Source organism: Anas platyrhynchos, chromosome 4 (assembly GCF_047663525.1).
Source record: "Anas platyrhynchos isolate ZD024472 breed Pekin duck chromosome 4, IASCAAS_PekinDuck_T2T, whole genome shotgun sequence".
NCBI classification, from domain to species: domain Eukaryota; kingdom Metazoa; phylum Chordata; class Aves; order Anseriformes; family Anatidae; genus Anas; species Anas platyrhynchos.
In genome coordinates this window covers 15,388,993-15,409,045 of record NC_092590.1, presented here as the reverse complement: position 1 = coordinate 15,409,045, position 20,053 = coordinate 15,388,993, and the positions used below count along the sequence as shown (strand labels likewise).

General features: G+C 40.7%; 2 protein-coding genes across 3 annotated transcripts in view; one reads left to right on the top strand and one right to left on the bottom strand.

Annotated features, from left to right (window-relative positions):
* Nucleotides 1-5,154, top strand: part of IGFBP7 (insulin like growth factor binding protein 7) — a 15,764-nt gene extending 10,610 nt beyond the window's left edge. The window contains exons 2-5 of the mRNA XM_005028898.6: nucleotides 1,417-1,526; nucleotides 2,457-2,573; nucleotides 3,186-3,312; nucleotides 4,917-5,154. Of these exons, the coding sequence (XP_005028955.2) occupies nucleotides 1,417-1,526; nucleotides 2,457-2,573; nucleotides 3,186-3,312; nucleotides 4,917-4,936 (374 nt within the window). The 3' untranslated portion in view covers nucleotides 4,937-5,154. The remainder of the gene's footprint in view (nucleotides 1-1,416; nucleotides 1,527-2,456; nucleotides 2,574-3,185; nucleotides 3,313-4,916) is intronic.
* POLR2B (RNA polymerase II subunit B) lies at nucleotides 5,099-20,053 on the bottom strand. Of its 2 annotated transcripts, XM_038178979.2 has the most exons (25): nucleotides 19,897-20,053; nucleotides 19,668-19,740; nucleotides 18,740-18,890; nucleotides 17,915-18,027; nucleotides 17,434-17,653; nucleotides 16,382-16,540; nucleotides 15,173-15,337; nucleotides 14,456-14,652; nucleotides 13,561-13,680; nucleotides 12,991-13,177; nucleotides 12,717-12,860; nucleotides 12,317-12,456; nucleotides 12,111-12,222; nucleotides 11,616-11,770; nucleotides 11,159-11,357; nucleotides 10,894-11,062; nucleotides 10,326-10,422; nucleotides 9,063-9,157; nucleotides 8,579-8,829; nucleotides 8,403-8,492; nucleotides 8,023-8,130; nucleotides 6,974-7,087; nucleotides 6,724-6,884; nucleotides 6,222-6,417; nucleotides 5,099-5,353 (listed from the first exon to the last, which is right to left on the bottom strand). In XM_038178979.2, exons 1-25 carry the CDS (start codon nucleotides 19,913-19,915, stop codon nucleotides 5,264-5,266), a joined length of 3,525 nt encoding a protein of 1,174 aa, XP_038034907.1. In that variant the 5' UTR covers nucleotides 19,916-20,053; the 3' UTR covers nucleotides 5,099-5,263. The 2 variants fall into 2 exon arrangements, with proteins under 2 accessions (XP_038034907.1, XP_038034906.1); XM_038178978.2 differs by having other exon boundaries at nucleotides 5,099-6,417.

Below are 20,053 nucleotides of genomic sequence, written 5' to 3'. Positions count from 1 at the left end.
GAGGAATGGGATGTGTCTGTAAGGGAGGGCATGGGCTGCAGCCACCCCAGGCTCTGCATGGCTTCCCACAAACAGGTTGTGTACACTTAGCCCTGAACAGGGAGGTCTTGGAAGAGAAGAGCAAACACTTCTCTGGGGTGACAGCAGCTGCTGAGCAATGGGGAGCCACCTTGGCATCCCTTGTGGGGATGGGCTGGGGTGGGGCCTCTTGTTTGCACTGGAAATGACTTGTCCTGGTGAAGCTGAAGGGGAGCCTGTTTCCCATTACTGCCTACCTCTTTAGGGCTGAAGGGGAAAATCGTCTACGTTCTTCAAGCTATCAATAAGTGGAAATAAACACCATGTCTTCCTTTGTTCTGCATTTCCTATGGTAGGAAATGAATAGCCGCATTTTGCAGAGCAGCCGTGGTTCCCCTGCTAAAGAGGGACTAATCAGAAATGCCATTCTTCCCTAAATGGAATAGGGGTGGGTTGTTGCTCTGAGATTTTCATGCCTGAAGGGTAAACATCTCCAGCCAGATCTGCAAAACAGCTCTGCTCACATCTGGCTTTGGAAACAGCTCCCTGTTTCCCCAGGGATTGACTCCCTGGGGAAAACGGAGATCTGCATTCACCTGATCCCCTCCCAGATTCCCCCCGAGGGCTCTGGCACCCTCCACAGGCAGCCTTCTCTGGTTGACTCTTGCACGTGGCTAGCAGAACTCAGTGCTATTTAACTGCTATGAACTTTTGCGTACTAAAATCAGGCTTGGGAAAAGGATGCTGCAAAGCTGGCCAAGCTCCCTGCAGCGTGGCAGAGTGATTGGGACCCCTCTGTCTCCTGGGGAGCTTGTGGGGGTCCTCTCCTCCAAGTCAGCACTTGGTGGCCACGTGGTGAGCAAAGGCAGCAGCAGTTCATGAAGTCCTGCATGGTTCCTAAGGTAGCAGAACACAAATGCTGCCTTACCTCTAGCCTCGGATTTGCCTGAGGAATCTGTTGGCCTTCCACTCCAGGGTTACAGCACTGGTGGATGGGGGAAGAGAAGCCTGCCCAGAGAAGTGGGTATCTTATCCCTGTGAGTGTTTAAGGCCAGGCTGCATGGGGCTTTGAGCATTCTGGTCTACTGAAGGTGTCTCTGCCCATGGCAGGGTGAGGAGGCTGGACTAAGATGCTCTTTAAGGTCCCTTCCAACCCAAACCATTCTGTGATTCTCAGTCTTGCAAGTAGCCGGACTGATGGCCTGAACTGCTGAGCACTGAACAGTTTAAGATCGGATGCAGCTTTGGCGAGAGACGTGCTGTGACATGAGTCCTGCATGCTTTGCTCACAGCAGGTGGCCACCTCACCTCATCCTCAGAACCCATCAGAACTGACTGGCCCCTCTTAAAAGGGCTTGCAGTCACACAGTGCTGAGAAGTGTTTCTGCCTCTTTGCAGGACCCTCCATCGTGACCCCTCCTAAGGACATATGGAACGTGACAGGGGCACAGATCTACCTGAGCTGCGAAGTCATGGGCATTCCGACTCCTGTCCTCATCTGGAACAAGGTAAGGGCCTCGCCAGGACCTTTTGGGGGTCTAGCAAAGCTGAGGTAACTGGAACCGCCTGGTGAGTAACGGGACCAAGTCATAAGAAATCCTTCCCTAGAAACACGCGTCTTCGATGAGTTCTCCCATCTGTGCAGTTCTGTCCAGCCCCAGCCATCTGGCCTCATTTAATCTTTAGTCATTGCTTTTTCTAAACTTTTATTGACCCCAGCACAGAACAGGATTTGTTTTTCCTGGTAGCGCCTGGTATTCCGAGTATGTGGGGAATGTCCCTGAGGCAGCTGGACGCAGTTCCCCCAGCGTCAAGCACTGTGACATGGGGCACGTAATTCCAAGGGCTGGTAGCACCTGGCTTAGGGCAGGAGCTGATCTCGAGCACAGAGGGATCTTAGCCACAGGACTGCAAGCCACTGCATGGCCTCTGCAGCCTCCTCAAATGCCAAACGTTTGTGGACACTTCAGAGAGGTCTTAAAATTAAGCTGAAACAATACTACACTAAAAATACCATAGAGGAAAAAATAGATTGGCCCAAAGATCACTATTCTGAGACAGCACGCCCTGTCTGTAGGGTCCCAGGGGAAACTCTTGAGTTAGCATACGATCTGTCAGCATTTTCTGCTCGTTTACAAACAGATGTTGTATTTACACTGCCAGTGCTGCTTTGCTTTATGGCCAAGGAACTGCTTGTCCTTGTGCTAATAAGGGCTGAGTACAACCTACCCCCTGTGCTGTGCTCTGGGTTCAGATGCCCAGCACTAGAGAATAACTCACTCAGAGAGAGCACTGCTGCTCTCTCATTAATGAAAGAAAAACGCTGCTACTGCACGAGATATATTCATACAAAAACTAGTGTTGACCTTGTCTGGGTGCAGGTATGGTCATAACAAATTCTACCGTAAGTCCCCAAACCCTCAAACCTTTCTGTTTAGATCATTCGGGGACAACATGGTGTCCAGAGAATGGAGCTGCTGCCTGGTGACCGGGAAAACCTGGCAATTCAGACCCGAGGTGGCCCTGAGAAACACGAAGTGACTGGCTGGGTACTGGTAAGTATCTCATGTGCGCCTCCAAGGGAAGCAGTGGGGAAGCCTGAGGGAGCTGCTGTGCCTCCCTGTAATGGAGTTGCATCTATTTGTGAGTATGATGGCTCCCAGCTGCAGGGAAGCTGGGAGACCACAGGTCAGGGGAGTGGCTCCTGCACCACTTGCCAAAGCAGGGGTGGAAACAGGGAGAGGGAACAGTCTGAGCCTGCAATTTTGCAGAAGTAACAGACTGGATGCAGCATGTTCCAGGAAGGATTTGTCTTCCTGTCTCTATTTCCTTGTCAAGCGTGCAGTGCTCTGACACATCTCTGGACTAGGTAAGCACTAAAAGAAAAGGAGCGAGTGTTAGAACACAATCTGGCCTAGCAAAGCCAGAGAAAACTAGGCTGAACCCCAGCAGTGGCTTGTCCCAAACCTGACCGGAGAAAACCACCACCATCTGAACCAAATTATGTAAAGAAGACAGTGTGGTCTGTAGGGGTTAACTGATACTTTATCCATTCTGGTTATCTCATTATATCTCAAGAAATTAACAAGTTGTAATAGATACCTTAAGACAGAAGTACCTCTCCCTTCTTTTCATGCTTTCATACTGATGGATGTTTCTTTCCCTAGATATCTCCTCTGAACAAAGAAGATGAAGGAGAGTATGAGTGTCATGCATCAAACGCCAAAGGAGAGGCAACAGCTTCTGCAAAAATCCATGTTGTGGAAACTCTGAATGACATAGCCCTGAACAAAGGTAGGCAGCGTGGCTGAATATTCAACAGCTCTCCCCTAAAAGTTTACTTAGTTATTTGATACAGAAGGACCACCTCTGTTTTAGTGCTTTCTGGGAAAAAAAAAAAAACACACTAGAAATATCAGATTAACATGCACTAGGTTTGGCAAAACACACTCAGGAAATCTCAGCTGCTAGTTCTCAAGAGATTGTCAAATAACCCCAAGAGCTCTAAGGTACTGGAGACCAAGATGCCATATGAAAAACAGCTTTGGGTTTGTTTTGTTTTGTTTTTTACAAAGCAGCCATCTCTCCTGGGAGCAGGATTGGCATAACCATCACCAAGATACAAGGGAGAGACTTCAAGCACCCCCACGTCCTCTTTTGGACGTAATTCTTAGTTTAAATCCTAGTGGCTTTATCAGGATGACAAAACTGGATCCTTGTATCTCTGAATAGCTGAAAGACTTCAGGATAATAATAACAGCATCTGGCACTGAGATAACAGCATAAAATGAATCCCAGAATAAGTCTCGGCATAGAAACCTTTAGCACAGAGACTAGCTAAAAGCCTCTCTTTTCAAACATCATTCTTATGAATGAGAATGAAATTGAGTTTTAGCAAGTTAAACCATGAGCAGCAACACTTGTACAACAGTCATAGCCAATACAAGGGTCCTGCTTAAGAAACTGACTTTCCTTTTATGACAAGGTCGCTCATCTAGTAGAAGGGAAAACAGTTAATGTAATCCTTTTGGCTTTCAGTAAAGCTTTAATACTGTTTCTCACAGCATCCTTCTGGACAAAATGTCCAGCATCCACCTGCCCCTAGTACAATGGGTGAACAGCCAGCATACAAGGCAGGCTCAAAGGGTTACAGTTAAGTTGGGTTACATCAGGCTGGCAGCTAGTCACTAGAAGGGTTCCCAGGGCTCCATTTTAGGATCAGTTATCTCTGATGTTTCATAAATAACTTAAATGTAGGACTTGAAGGATTACTGAATACGTTAGCAGGCGTCACTAAATTGGGAGGAGCTGCTGACTCAGTCAAGGTTAAAGGGGCCTTGCAGAGAGCCCTGTTAGAGAGCTGGGCACTGGAACGGGCTTCCCAAGGAAGCGGTCACAGCACCAACCAAGCCTGATGGATTTCAAGAAGCATTTGGACAACACTCTCAAACATATGATTTAATCTTTGTGTGGTCCTGTGTAGAGTCAGGAGTTCTAATTCTATGCATACATCCTACAGCTGTTTCTTTTCAGCTATAGCAAAGATCTCAAGTATGCATGCTGTAGCTGAGCCGTAACTTACGGTGGATTGCCAGCTTAAGAGGAAGTTGGGAATAGTAACAGAGCACGCTGTCAGATATCACAGGCTTCTGCCTAGCTTCACTCTACGTGCTTAGGGAGTTTCCAGGTGATGTCAGCACTGAAAAACGCTATCTATTAGCACCCCCCTTCCAGCTGGAGTCCTGCAGTAGGGAGGGAAGGAAAGAAGGTCAGAACAGACTTATAAGGTCTCACGTTCAGCTAAAACATCAGAAAACTCGCTTCCTGTGCTACTGCCGAAGCTGTGGCATTACGCCTTGACACAGGGTGCAGCATAACATGTTTTTGTTTTTCCACAGATGATGGTGCAGAGCTGTGATGTGAGGACTTCCACTTATGCACAGTTTTAAGTCAGTATTTTGGAAGCCGCAACTTCTGGCTTTTTCTAGCTCACTAATCATTCTCTTACTTCCTTTATTCTTTGATTACCAATTTGCTTGCACACTACTTTTGCAGATATACAAATAAAGAGATTCACGAGTTTGATTACAAAGTTTAATTCTATTTACAGGAAATAAACATATTTTTTGAACAGCACGTAGCAGATGAGTAAAACTATTTTAAATGCAACCTAAAACCAAATGAAATGAAACCTAAACATTTCAGTCTCACATTTTTGGAAAAAAATAACAAACCATTTTAAAGGCTAAACACTCATCATACGAGGCGCAATACTCATAGACATCAGTTCTTGGAAGAGGAGTTTGCAGGCATAGGGCATTCGAACCAAAGATATCTGGGGAAAAATTTAAAAAGACTGGTGATGAGCACTTTAAATTATCAGCTTCAGATAAGTACGCAAATAACTTGTCACCTTTTTAGCTCAAAGCTGAATCTGAAAGCATTTAACAAGAATTGCTTAAAGACAGTAACAAAGCAAGAGGGAAGCTAAGACAAGGGGTAGAGGCTACAAAATAACTATGCAGAACTCATTTTTAGATACAAGAACTGCAGCCAAGGGATGGGTTCTAAGAAACAAAAGCCATTTAACAAGGCAACATGCTTAGCAAAGCATGCATGTTGTGCAGTAACTACAGTTAAGATTGCAGCACACATCTCTTCAGTAACCCCAATGTCATGGTTAGAGGTGCAGCAAAGTCCCAGCACACCACCAAGTCTAGTTAAGTCAACTATTTTTAATCTCTGCTGTCACTCTGCCTTGACGTACCTCTGTAACCAACCACACACTATCACTGTAAATAATACTTTTTTTAAAATGCGATGCAAAACAACTCCCATAGGAAGAGCCCTGCTCACAGGCATAAAATAGCTTCATGGGAACAAAAAAAATCACAAGAGTGACACCATAAATTCGTGCACTCCTGAGATTTACTGCCTATTCTAAAAATAAGCTCTCCAACTGTTTACTCTTAAGAACTCTGCACTAAAAATATTTGAACAGCATTTCCTGCCAAGGGAGAAGCCAGCGCTATAACATGAATAAGGAAAGATCCAAATAAATCAACTAGGACACTATGAACACTTTAAGTATTTAGGAAACTTAAACAGCAATTGTTCTGGTGTTTCTTAAAACATCTACATTTAAACATATCTTCCTGTTCACCTGGTAGCATTTCCTTTATCCTGATTAAGCCCACACCTACCTGTGTTTTATTGCGGCATCCCCGGCATTCATAGGTGTGAGTCCTGGTGTTTGCGATTGCCATAATCCCACAGAGGTTGCATACGTGGACTTGATACGGGTCTGAAGCTTCAAACAATCTCTCTCTCAAGAACTGGGCTGCTCCATGAGCGATTTGGCAATCTCGTTCCATTTCTCCAAAACGAAGGCCACCGTCACTGGAGACAAGAGAAAAAGATAAAAGAACTTGAGTTCGTTGGCAAAATACATCGGTTGCTAGAAAATGTAACTTGACAGAAATAAACAGTAATATTCCAAGGTACAAGTAAATCTGTGCATTAGTTTTCTTTTATCTCAGAAAAGTTCTCTCTGTTCAAATGTGAACTGGCCACAGTTCCTGCCAGATGAACTCCTCTAGTGTGGGCGTCTCTCCACAGAAAAATGAGTTAATTAGGCAGCTAATTTTTAAGGCTAAAGACTTGGGGGAAAAACCAAAACACTATATAGAAAATAAACATCCTTACCGAGATCTGCCCTCCATGGGCTGTCTGTTAAGTATCTGGATTGGCCCTCTTGCACGAGAATGGATTTTGTCATCCACCATGTGCTTCAACCGCTGATAATATGTAGGACCAATAAAGATCTGTGATGTGATTTTTCGACCAGTGAAGCCATTGTAGAGGACCTGAAGTAGTTAATGCAATCACTGAATCATAAGCCTTACCATCCAAACATACATTAACAAGTTACTATGAAATCATAATTTGATTATACCTCATTTCCTCTTAGATGGTAACCATAATCTGATAAAAGATTGGAAATCTTCTGCACGTTGACAGCATCATTAAATGGTGTAGCATCACCAATTTCTCCCTTGTTTGCCGACACCTACAGGGAAGAGATATACAAAAACTTGTAAGATTTCTCAAAAACTGATCAAACAACACGTTTCAAACAATTTTAGCTATTAATGCCAGAACTTGAAATTCAACACCCATGATAGCACTGTATCCTGCTTTGTTTATCAGCTGCAAAATTCTATAGCTGAGATTTTCAAAAATATACAGTATCAATAACATCATTACTCCTTTTTCTAGGTTACAGGAAACATTTGTAATAAAAGCAACAGATTAATATACACATTTAACTTGATACATAACATTTACGAGATTGTAGGTCCTCCAAGAAACTCGCATGTGCTATTACATAAATGAAGAACTTCTATTTTAAAAAAAAAAAAAAAAAAAAAAAAAAAAGAAACTGCATTAATAATTACCAGGCAGTAGCATCTTTAAAATATATTTTTATATATATGTATCGAGAGAGAATATTTTTTTTATAAAATATATATAGAATATATATATATATATAAAATATAATCTCTCTCTCTCTATATATATAATATATATAATATATTTTATGTATATTGTAATATATACTATATTATATATAGTATATTATATACATTATATTATATATATATTATATTACAATATATATTATATATTATATATAATATAATATATATTATATATATTTTTATATATTATATATATTAATATATATTAAATATATAATGTATAGAATATTATATATATTATATATATAATGTATATATAATATACATAATTATATATAATATATATAATATGGTTATCTCTCTCTCTCTCTATATATATATAATTATATATATAATTATAAATAATATATATAATATGGTTATCTCTCTCTCTCTCTCTCTCTCTATATATAGAGAGAGAGAGAGAGAGAGAGAGAGAGATAACCATATTCCTTAAGCATGCAGCATAAAGAATTCTTCTTACCTTCCCCTGAAGACATTCAATCAAGTGACCAATGGTCATCCGGGAAGGGATGGCATGTGGATTGATAATTATATCAGGTGTGATGCCTTCGCAAGTGAAGGGCATATCCTACAGCAGAGAAACAGACAGTCAGTACTTCCCAAAATATCAGCTTTAAGAAAAGCAGTCCATAGATTCAAATTAAATCCTTTTAAGGCATTTCAAGGGCCCTGAAGTACTATGTAAGGAAGAGTTGTGTCCCGTTCTAAATAGTCTAGCTAAACTTAAGTCTATATATTGCACCCTAGTACATATTCTACAGATGACTCACAGCAGTTACAATATTAAAAAGATCAAAGCTGAAATATTAAGGAGGAAAAAAAGAAAAATGAAATCACTACCTCTTGCCGGTACTGGATACCACAGGTTCCTTTCTGACCATGCCTGCTGGCAAATTTATCTCCTATTTGTGGGATTCTTACAGAACGTACCTTAAAGCCACAAGAAGACATTAATTGGTAAATTAGGCACAGAACAAAAATGATTAGGTAGAAAACACATACATGTTGGTGCTCACCCTAATCTTGCAGAACTTGTATCCTTCCTGGTTCAGTGTTACCATGACCTGATCTACAATACCAGTCTCACTAGTTCGCAGAAAAGTGCTACAGTCTCTCTTTGTGAAACGTCTGTTAGTGCTTTCCAGTTCATCTTCGTTTTCTGGTAGCGTTACTGTTTTGCCAATGATGACATCATCTCCAGACACACGTACTCCAGGTGCTATTAAGCCATCATCATCGAGTTTGTCATAGATGGCATGTCTCATACCTTGGGGGGAAGGAAAAAACAAAGATCTCCACGTGTTGTAACATATTGACTTTGATGTTTTATAGAAATTCAACCAGCCTGCTGCCAAAAAATGTCTAAAGCTGATGCATTTTGCTATTAACACAGATATTTTGGCTACTTTACATGTCCCAAAATAAAGACTGAATCAGTTCAACAACAACCTTCCCACAAATGCTTAACAAACTCTCTCTCAATATACTTTTGTATCTTACCTTGGCAAGTCTCACGTGTAGGCTTCTCAAAAACTTCCTCTTGGTCATATCCTTTTTTGGACTCCTGCTCTTTGTAGGACCGATAAAACACAGATCTGAAACAAAGTCATAAAGCCTTCTCTGTGAAACAGTGTAATTTTACTTCATGTGTACATCTCAATTTCATTAAAACCACCACTTTAACACATATTGTGGCTACTGTTACTAATGACAACAAAAACAAATTCACAAGCCAAACAACTTTAAAGTCTGGTTAATCTAACTGTCACTAAGGAATGGGGAAAAAAAAAAAAAAAAAAAGAAAAAAAAAGTTTCATATTAGCATCTTAGCAGTCACTTTTTGGACATTTCCAAAATACCTATTGATAACATGCTTATTTTCGATGAACTATGGAGACCGTCCAATCTGCCTGACATCTCAAAAGCAGTTACTATTCTTGAGGACAATTCATGTCTTCATCATATCAATCTCATATGACTTTTTTTCCTTAATTCTGCCATTTTGAAAGCACTTCTACTTCTGATACCTTATGAGCTCTTTCTGGGCCTTTGAGGATTTCTGTTTGCTGCCTTATTTGCTAGCATACCAAAACTACAACCTTTAAGATAAATATTGTTCACATGTAATAGCTCCCATGAACACAGAAGGTTCTATAAAACTTTCATATAAGCCTTAAAAACGTAATATAGTCCCATACATATTCTACGTTAGAAGGTAGCAGATGCAAGACAGCAGGCACACACTTCTTAGGTGCAACTCAGACCAAATATAATGAACAAAGCCAGAAACCAATTGACCAGTCAAGGTTATACAGCCACCTAAGCAAGAGCAATAATGCACAGACAGATCAGTTGCAAGTTGTCTCAACAGCAGTTCCTGCTAAGGAGAAGAACACGCCAATCCTCACCGGTTAGTAACTGCCATGCTACTAAATATTTTATTACAGTGCTGCAATATTGACATTAAAGAATTCTTATCATTGGCAAATCATGCAGAGACTCGGAATATCATTTAATTTAACCACCATAAAAAGAGCAATTAACATAGTAACTAAGACCACTCTGCCTTTCTGGCAAGTTACACAAAGAATTAACTCACTGAGGTTTGCCAAGATACACATTCACCGTTTTTGTTCTGCTGCCTTTTAAGGATACCTTCCAGTTTAAGAGGAACTTTTCTTGAGGCTCTGGACAACTCAGTACACTACTTATTTTCAAACAGTTCAAAAACTTTAAAAAAAAAAAAAAAAAAAAAAAACACACCTGAAAAAGCCTCTATCAACAGCAGAACGGTTCATGATGACAGAGTCTTCCTGGTTATATCCTGTGTACGATGCAATGGCTACAATTGAATTGATACCTGTAATACATTGAGTGAATACTTTGAGAAGATGAACACATAACAGACAGGCATTACTTACAACTAAAAATGAGCTGATTTCCCTAAATTAAAGCTCTTCTACCCTCTTCTGATATTAAAATATCCACATCCCACGTGTAAAAACCACGCTGTGTCAGTAAATGAGGTTTTGGGTAGAGATTAAATTTTTTTTATCAACTAAAGAGTGACCCCATGCGGAGAACCTATGTAGAAAATGCACCACTTCCAGTTAGATTTTAAACAGGCTATATAGAAAAGGAGTTCCAGCTGCAGCACTAGGAATGCTGTGGTTTTTTTTCAGTGTAGGTGTCTAAGTTAACATTTAATCTATCAAACATTTTTAAATTACATAAATATGCTAATTATTTAGATATTTTCCACGTGTTTGTGACAGTTTAGACAAAAAAAAAAATAGTATTTTTGTTTATTAAACATTGACTGACAACATACCTGCTGGTAACTCTCTGAAACGCAAGTACTCCATGGAGCGAGTTGTTACAAGGGGCTTCTGAGGATAATATAGAACGTGTGCCAGTGTATCCATACGAACGTGGAAGTTTGTAATGTAAACTCCCATAGCCTGCTTACCCATAGCAGACTGGTACGTGTTCCTAGGAGACTAGACAGAGAAGGAAATTCCCATATTTATTATGCACATACGCATCTGGGTTTTCTGTTAACCTTAAAAGCAGAATGTCAGAATTGATGCACTGACCTGGTTGTGATCAGGGAAAGGAATGATAGATGCACAGACTCCCAGGATCATTGATGGGTGAATCTCACAGTGTGTGTATGTTGAACAGTATGCAACGCCTTTTTCTTGCAAATCATCTGGAGTCATTGCCAGCATCACAGTCTCTTCTTCCAGTGTATCAATGTACTCTACCACACCACTGGCCACGAGATCCTGCCAACTGAATAATCAATGTTTGAAATACTCAACTAACACAAAAAATGGATCTCTTCAGCAGTAACAAGAACAAGGACTTCTCTGCCTTATTATTACTACCACTACATAGAAAGTCTCATAAAAAAAATGAATTAAATTGCCAGGCAGAGAAAGCGTCTTTGTGCTGCACAAAGCTTTAAACATTTCTCTCTCCCTTCAATCTGAGGGAGCTTGCCAGGATGGAAAATTAGACATTCAGTTGAATTTCAGAAAAATGTCTCACCTGTAATTGTTGTACTCTCGTTCCTTCAGTTGGTCAATATGCCTTTTCTTCAACAGCAACTTCTGTTTTTCCACAATTAAAAGGGGACGGCAAATTCTGCCTGCATCAGTATAGATGCGGATTTCTCGCTCACGAATATCCCTAATCATTGAGACCTGCACAAGAAAGCAGCACATAGAGTAAAAAACCTTAGCCTAGAATCAGAACTACAGCACACAAAATAGGATAGCACAGTTCCCAGAAGCAAAGGCCCTACAGGAGTTGTTACCAGCACAGAACAAACTAACACTCATCCAGACAAAAGCATTTCAAGAGACTATTCTTAACTACTTACAATAAGATAGTTTTTTTCTTCTTGTTCAGAGGAACCAGTTGAAAAATAATATGTGCAGAAACAACTGCAAATTTTGCCATGTGGAGCTAGCAAAGTACTCTCAAAGTATTATCCTCCCTTATCTAAAAAGGTAACCCGAAGTCTAAAAGAAACGGTTATACCTCTGATACAATGATATCCATCTGACGACGGAGCTTCCTTAGTGTATTCATAAGCTGCTCTGGATCTTTGTGTATTCCTACCCAGCAGCCATTAACGAAGATCTTGGTAGCACTAGAAAGAAGGGAGAATAAATAAATAAATAAATAAATAATATCTGCAGGTAATAAAAACTTATATTTGTTTAAACAATTTCTTTTGCACATACTCAGCTATTGCTGCTGGAGATATTTCTTCCAGGTTTTCCATACTCCACTCTTCCAAGAATTCCAAAATCGGAGATGGCTGAGATCCCACAGAAATGTAAGCCATAAGGGCTAAGTTCTTGACAAGTCCTACTGCATGACCCTAGTGAAAACATACAAATTATTTTGCATTTCCAAACCAAGAGACTCCCCTAAGCAGACTGGAGAACTTGAAGTTCCAAGTCCTCAAGGAACTATACACAAAACATACTCTTAAACTCTACCATTCAACTAGAGAACTAGCTATAAAGTTAAATATTCACATCACTGCTTCAAACAAAATACAAGTGATCACTGCAAGCGCTATGGCCATAAAATGACTGTCAGATAAAAGCAGTTAGGTATGGTAAGTAATTTAATTACCTCTGGAGTCTCAGCAGGGCAAACCATTCCCCACAGCGTATTGTGCAACTGTCTGGGCTTTGCCAGTTTACCATCTCTACCAATTGGAGAGTTCAGGCGTCTCAGATGGGACAGCGTAGATGCAAAGGTCAGGCGGTTTAGCACCTGGATGTAGCATGGAACTCAGTTAGTGAAATCTTCCCAAGTGCGTTGTACTGACAGGCATCATAATATATTAGAACAAAGGATCAACAGCATCTAGAAATGATGCATTTGACAAGAACCAAAATTGTACCTGAGATACTCCTGCTCTGGCCTGATGAGCTTTCTTCTGATCACCCCAGTTTCCAGTTGCCAATGAATATTTCAAACCATCTGAAATAATTCTCGTCTTAATGGCCAGTTCCAGGTTGAAATCCTTCCCTCTGTCAATAAACTTTTGTGCATATATTCTCACTTCCTTCAGCAAATTCTTAAACATTCTGTAAAAGATGTCAAGAAACACAATTAAACAGTAATTAAACAGCAATTCAGCCTACCCAGAACTGTCTGGAGAAAGTCATTGGACTCCTTGACAGAAGCAAGTGATCTGTAACTAGGGGAGGAGAGGGAAAAACAAAAACAAATCCCATCAAATTAATCTGGCTGTGAACATGCGTAATACATACTTTAAAACAAGCCAATACTAACCACCCACTATTAGAGGAAACTTACCCCAGTCCGCAAACAAAGCCATAATCAGATTCAGGCTGTGCTGCCCAAGACTGGCTATCAGACTACACAGGACAGTCTGATTTATTTAGAAGCATGGAACTGGCAATGGCTCTTCCATTAATTATCTCCAAAGAACATATTAGATATTTACCCTCTGAACAGGAAAGCTAGCAGTGGCCCAGCAAGATCCAGTCTTTTGTTGCCATAATGATCTCTGTCATCAAGCTCCCTCCTTCCCAGTGCTGCCAGCAACAATCGATGAACCATATACCTAAGAAAATAAGTTTATATCTTAAGCCAACAGCAGACATTCACAACAAATAACACTTAAAGTTATTAGATACATCAGCGAACTGTTTCCTAAAGGCTGCCCATTCTAGATCAAGTTAAAATACTGCTGGATCTAAGACAGGTCTGTTCAAGTATGTATGTCCTTAGAGCTGAATGACACACTAAGTTTAAACAACCAAAACAAAGTTAGTATATACATGGTGATAGCAATGTATCTGCTACATGTCTACCCCAAGCCATAATACAGTCTATGTTTAAGCTAGTGAGACTGTGAACGGGACATGTTATTTGAAGCAAAACAACAGGTCTCCTGATGCTATCGTTTTTATCTGCATACCAGTAAGTGGTGATCAAGAGGATGTACCAATAGCTTTAAACAATTCATTAACATTACATACAGCTTATAAATAGTTGTCACTCTACAACTTACTTATCAACCTCTATATGTTGTCCACGCAATGAGACGTTAAAAGCGCTTGGTCAATATCATCACATCTAACTTTAAATCCAGGGTGTGTTGGAGGCTTGTTTTGTTCCCTCTCTTTTTATTTTTTTTCCATTATTTTATCATCATTTGCATTTTCTCAGCCAGGAAAACCTGCAAGTGCTCTAAAATTTACCACTGAGTATCCAGAACACTGCGATTAAAAAAAAACAACTCCTATTCAGAGTGCTTTCCCAATCATGCACACAGTCTCTGTACCCAGTGACCAGCTGCAGCGTGTGACAGTGCACTTGAGAACACAGTAACATACCCCAGGAAATAGGCCTTCTTGGTTTCACAGAAGTCACTGACACCAACATGCGGAAGCATTTCTTTCTGCAAGACTTCTTTAGCATACTTGATTCTTTTTTCTTTGGTGACGCCTGGCTTCGCACCTCTCGATCCAATGAAGTTCAGAGCCACGTTTTGCTCCTGAATGACAAATGCTTCATCCAGAGAAGGTTTGACCTAACACACAAAATACAGTAAAATCATGAACCATACAGTGCCTGTTTGGGTTGACAAAAACTAAACAGTAGCCTGCTGATGGTTCTTCTCAGGAACTATTAATTACTGCTTTTTGACTTTACTCTAGTAGTTCTTTCAAGAGCAGCAGAAAGCAATGGAGCACACAGAAAGCAAATGAAAAACAGTTTAAACTTCAGAAAGCAGCTCTCATTCAATTACATTCTAGGCCTGCTGCTGATGCGCATATAAATTGAGAATTTACAATTAAAAGTCAGTGGCAGCAGGCTGAGCCTACCTCTCCAAAAATATATTAGCTCTTTTCAATTTCCATTGCAATTCATTCACTTAAAATACTCATTGAAATGGTTTAAATAGACAGCTCTTTGCACTTCTAACAGATAACCCACAAAAATAAAGCAATTACAATAGGAAAGCTAACAAAATACTCAATAAACAAAGACTAACCACAGCGGGACATCATCTAACGTTAAGCAAGAAAATGAGTTATTTAACATATTACCATTTCCATCATTTCCGGATCTTCAAAATCATAAATTATGTGCTCTAAAATATCCCTGTCAGACACAAACCCTAGTGCACGGAAGACGATTATGATGGGCACTTCTTGTTTGATATATGGCAAAGTTGCTACAATGCGCTGACCAATAGCACTCTTCTTTGCACCCTAAAAAGATGGGGGAGAACACACATTAGTCTAAAATGATCTTGCCTTTAAATAAAAAAACTCTCTTTAAACTTAGATGATGTATTATAGATGTATTTACTACAGGAAACCATGACTCCTCAGCAGACTAAGTGAAGATCTATTCGGAAACCTTACTCCAGAATTGACTTCTTTTACGCTTTTTCTAACCTCAGAAGTCTGCAAAAACTTGAATGTTTTTCCTCATACAAAGGAATTTGAATAACACCATTCATTCACCCATCTGCATCATTTCCTCCCTCCTGAGTATTTGCAAAGAACCGTATCTATCTTCGGTTTTCCTTCTGTCAGTTTTAAGTCCAGTTTATAAAAGCTGCACAAATCTCCATTCTCTTGATTACTGAAGCAGCTGCTCCCTCCTCCTCAGAAAGGATCAAACATTGAGCGTTACTGAGGGACAACAACCACTGAAGAATGTCCCAGTTATAAAGCATTAGAGTGGTGTAAAGCTTCTATTAAAGTTGCTCTTAGAATGCTTGGAAATTTCTAACCATTCAGTGCAATGGCAAGCAAGTACCAACACTTTCTGCCTTTGAAATTATGTCACTTACAGCCGCTGCACAGTGCCTGGACTTTGACAAGCGGCAGAATTAGATGTTAAATGTTAGTTAACATACAGTCTGCAAAACTCATCTGAAAAAATAGTTTGGCCCTCAGCATAGACAGGGTTCATATTCTTTTCCTTTGTCAAAAAGCAGGAAGTAGTTTGCTTGGATTTTCTAATAACTCATTTACAGTAATTAATTGTAAGATTATTTTTAACCCCATTTTGCTCTGCCACAAAGCGAGTCTTCATTTCAATCCTCAAATTGTTTATCCCAGAGACAGGCATAATCTGACAACGTTATATGAAAATGAATTGTTTTAAATTCTCACAATGTCAGCAGAAATGTCTTCTTAAAATCGCAGAAGAAAGTGATATTAAGAGACAGGACAGTAACAAAACCCCTAGAACAATCTTCAGTGTAAGCCCTGGGGAAAGGGATTATTAGTGTTTAGGCTTACCTGCCCACCTCTGGCTAGCATGCTAACCCATATAGTACTTGTTGGTCGAGAGGAATTTTCCAGACAAGATCTACACTCTCCTGTGTAGGCATATTTTGAATCTTTCTTTGCAAACACATATACTGTGTTTGTAGCCATTTTTTCTTGAGCGATCAGAACCTGTGTTACAAACAAAAACAATAGTAAGTAACTCACAAAAGGGAATGTGAAAATCACAAGCACAGGGTTTCTACCCTTGCTTCATATGCCTTACTGTTTAAAGCACTCCACAGCATGATTTCAATTTGCTAAACTCAGTTGGATTATATTCTCCATTTTAAAAGCACATTAAGCAAAACACATACTTTGTTCAGATAGAATAACCAAAATAAAAGGCTTGGAGAACACTTTTCTGAGATGCAGCCATATCTGCTAGCTGTGCTAAGACATTTGTGTTAGCTTTAGCCAAAATACTGATAAAAGAAAGAATTTCACTATCTGTTTTCAAGGTCAATGAGCTACCCATGCAAGTAAATTCAAATGCCAGCTCTGATAGTAAAAGCCAGATTTTTTTTTTCCTCCAAGAAGAAAAATAGATTTATTTTGGTGTCTTGCCCAGGCAACAGTTACAAAAAAAAAAAAAAAAAAAAAACAGTTTGGTGAGGCACAAGCATGGAGGGTATATGCTTTGCTAAAGCTGAATCCACAGCAATCGAGGGAAGAAATGAAAGGAATAGGTTTATCCTGTTCTTAAGATGCATCTATACAGCTGTGAACAACCTGGAGGAGAATGCAAGTGAGGAAGCACCTTCCTCACACTGATGATGACATGTAAGAGTGCATGCTGCTCTGCGATGTTGAAAATGAATCTGTAGAAAGAAACATGTCTCAAAGAAAAAGAGAAGGTGGCTCAAAAAGTCCTAGAAAAGGACCAAGTTCATCACAAGCTCATAGTAAGTGCACAAGTACCTGCAGAAACTAGAATGAAAGCGTTTATGTCCCTAGCAAAAGAAATAGAAGTAACAGAACTTCCAGTGCTTATAAAGACAACCGTGCAAGGCATCATCCCTTACCTTTTCTGATCCGTTAATGATAAAGTAGCCACCAGGATCAAGAGGGCATTCATTCAGTTCACAAAGATCACGGTCAGTTAAGCCATTTAACAAACAGTATGTTGATCGTAACATAATAGGAATTTTCCCTATAAAAGTTTTCTGATGCTGCGTCTGTAACTGATCTTCCCCTTCTTTAATAACTGTTTTAGTTATATCCACATACAAGGGGGCTGAATACCTACAGAATAAAAATACCATTGCATTAGCAGTCAGATATTGCTCCGGTCTGTACAGAAGGCTAATGAATGCAGTTATTCAAGCCCTCTTTTGTAATATTAAGCCTCATTACCAAATCATCTTCTGGATTTAACAACTAGGCATTGTAATTTAATAAGAGCAATAAAGAATGTATCTTCAGAATTACTAAACTGAAAAAGATTATCAATTAACAATTGTCAGTCCTTCCTTGTGTTTTCATCAACACAGAGGTCTTTCTTACGTAAGGTTTCTCAGTCTGGCTTCATTGGGCATCATAGGTGATGGCGCTCCGTCTCTTTCCCAATGAGTAGGTTTGGAAAGATAGATTTGTTCAAACTTCAGGAGATAGCGGGGCTGGAAAACAAGAAGACATTTATTTGTAATGGAAAAAACATCCATTTGGGTTATTCAAGAGCAGCCCTATAGCTTAATTCCCAGTGTTGCTGCATGTCCTCAGCTTAAGGTATAGAAATGATCCCTCTTTCGACAGCTAGGTGAACGAAACACTCAAAAACTTCCAATAATTACACATTCTATTCATCATGTCCTACACAGAACCACAGGAACTACCCATTCCCTGACCTAGGTGGCTTAGTCTCCTCTACAGATTAAGTAGATCGTTGCAATAATTGTGTTGTTTTGCTAAAATCTCAGACACACTCCACTAAATCCTTGTCAGTGATGCTTGCTCCCATCCTGAACACCTTCATACAGTTACTGACAAGCCAAACTGCAGCAGCCAACTGTTCTTGGTCATTCTTCAGCTCAACCAACAATTTACCTAGCAGGTGACAGTGATTCTATAAGAGAGGGAAGTGTGATACCACAGATAACAAAACTCTTGCACGTGTTTCTCAGCAGCATACTTGATCATCTAAAAACTCGGGCATGTTCCTTACAGAATCCAAGGAGATCAGACTTCTGTCCTCTTGGCTGCATAAGCAACATCCTAACTTGGACACATTTCAGTCTTTCAGGATGGAGGTTGAATAAAACCCACCTAAGCAAGGGAAAGAACACTTTGCATTGTAAAAACCCATCACCTCCACCTGGAGCCTCCACTTACTGGTTCTTCCACTTCTCCTGTAGCATGCTGGGCTTCAGCTTGTAAATCAATTGGTGGCGCATCTTCAACAATTCTCTGCACAGACATCTGAATAAACTCATCAAAAGAATCCAACTGTTGCCTGACTAAACCCTTCTCATCAAAATAAGAGCTAAAAAAAAAAAAAAAAAAACAAAGTGCATTAATTAAATTAAGATCTCATTTCATTCATGTACTTTTCTGTCAGCAAGTTTAAGACATACTTATAACAAAACCTTCAAATGCCATGAAATATGGTAAGAAAACACTTATTTCATGAGGCGTGAGTTTCATTCATAGACGGTCTGAAATGTTAAACCTGTTTTCAGTGCTTTAAGACACACTGCAGAGTGGCTGACTTGCTGCCACCTCTTGGCTAAGCCCTGTGTGCACACCCCACTTCAATTAAGAAAGGAAACATGGTGACAAAACACCAGCAAAGGTGGTTGTAGCCAAAGTTTTCAACAAGATATATAAATGTGAGCTCCTAATCAAGGTGACAATTCTCAGAAATGTCCTTAGCTTTGACACCCTCTGTTGAGACACACTGCCATTCCCAGCTTCGCTCCCCCCTGGATCTCCCCCGGCCTTTGTGTCACCTAGATTCAACCCAAAGCATCCTAAGTGTAAGAAACAAAGCCTAAACCCTGGCTTTTAATGAGACGACTTCAACAAATCTGCTGCGTTAGCTCCTACACCTCAAACTCCTGAAGCCATCTGAGCAACCCACACCTGCCAGGATCTGATCTCTCTAGAAAACCAGTGACAAACACCTTTGTACCAGTACCTTCAAGCTTCCCTCAGGAAGGGGGCAGAGCCACGGCTGTTGTGCTGCTGCCAGCCGGCTAGATTTTACCTTTTATCCCCCAAAACCCCACAGAGGCAGGATCAGCATGAAGAACCCAGTCACCTAATGACGATCCAGCACGCCTCCTGCCACAGGTCCGGGGTGATTTCATCGTCGTCCTCATCGTACTGCATATCTGTGGGGAGCACAAACCGCTCAGCGCCTCAGGCCGCGGCGCCATGAGGGGGGGAAAGGGAACCGAGCCCGGGGGAGGAGAGGGGACACCTCGAAGGGGAGAAAGGAGACCCGGGGGGCAGCGAGGAGACCCGGGGGGAGCCCTCAGCGCTCTCACCTTCGTCGGCGTCGTACATGGCGGCGGCTGGGGGGTGCCCGGGCGGGCACAGGGAGCTCGGCGGCTGCTGGAGGAGCGGGGACGGGAGGGGAACGGCGGCGCCTGCGCTCGCTGTGACGGCGAAGGGGCCGGCCCCTGGGCTGGGAGACGCAGGCGC

Excerpts from the sequence above, each read along its gene's own strand:
- POLR2B (XM_038178978.2), bottom strand. Across the intron at positions 12,457-12,716 it reads GCCCTGCTGAGACTCCAGAG|GGTCATGCAGTAGGACTTGT; the intron begins GTAATTAAATTA and ends TGTTTTCACTAG. Across the intron at positions 7,088-8,022 it reads TTGAATGTCTTCAGGGGAAG|GTGTCGGCAAACAAGGGAGA; the intron begins GTAAGAAGAATT and ends TCTTCCCTGTAG.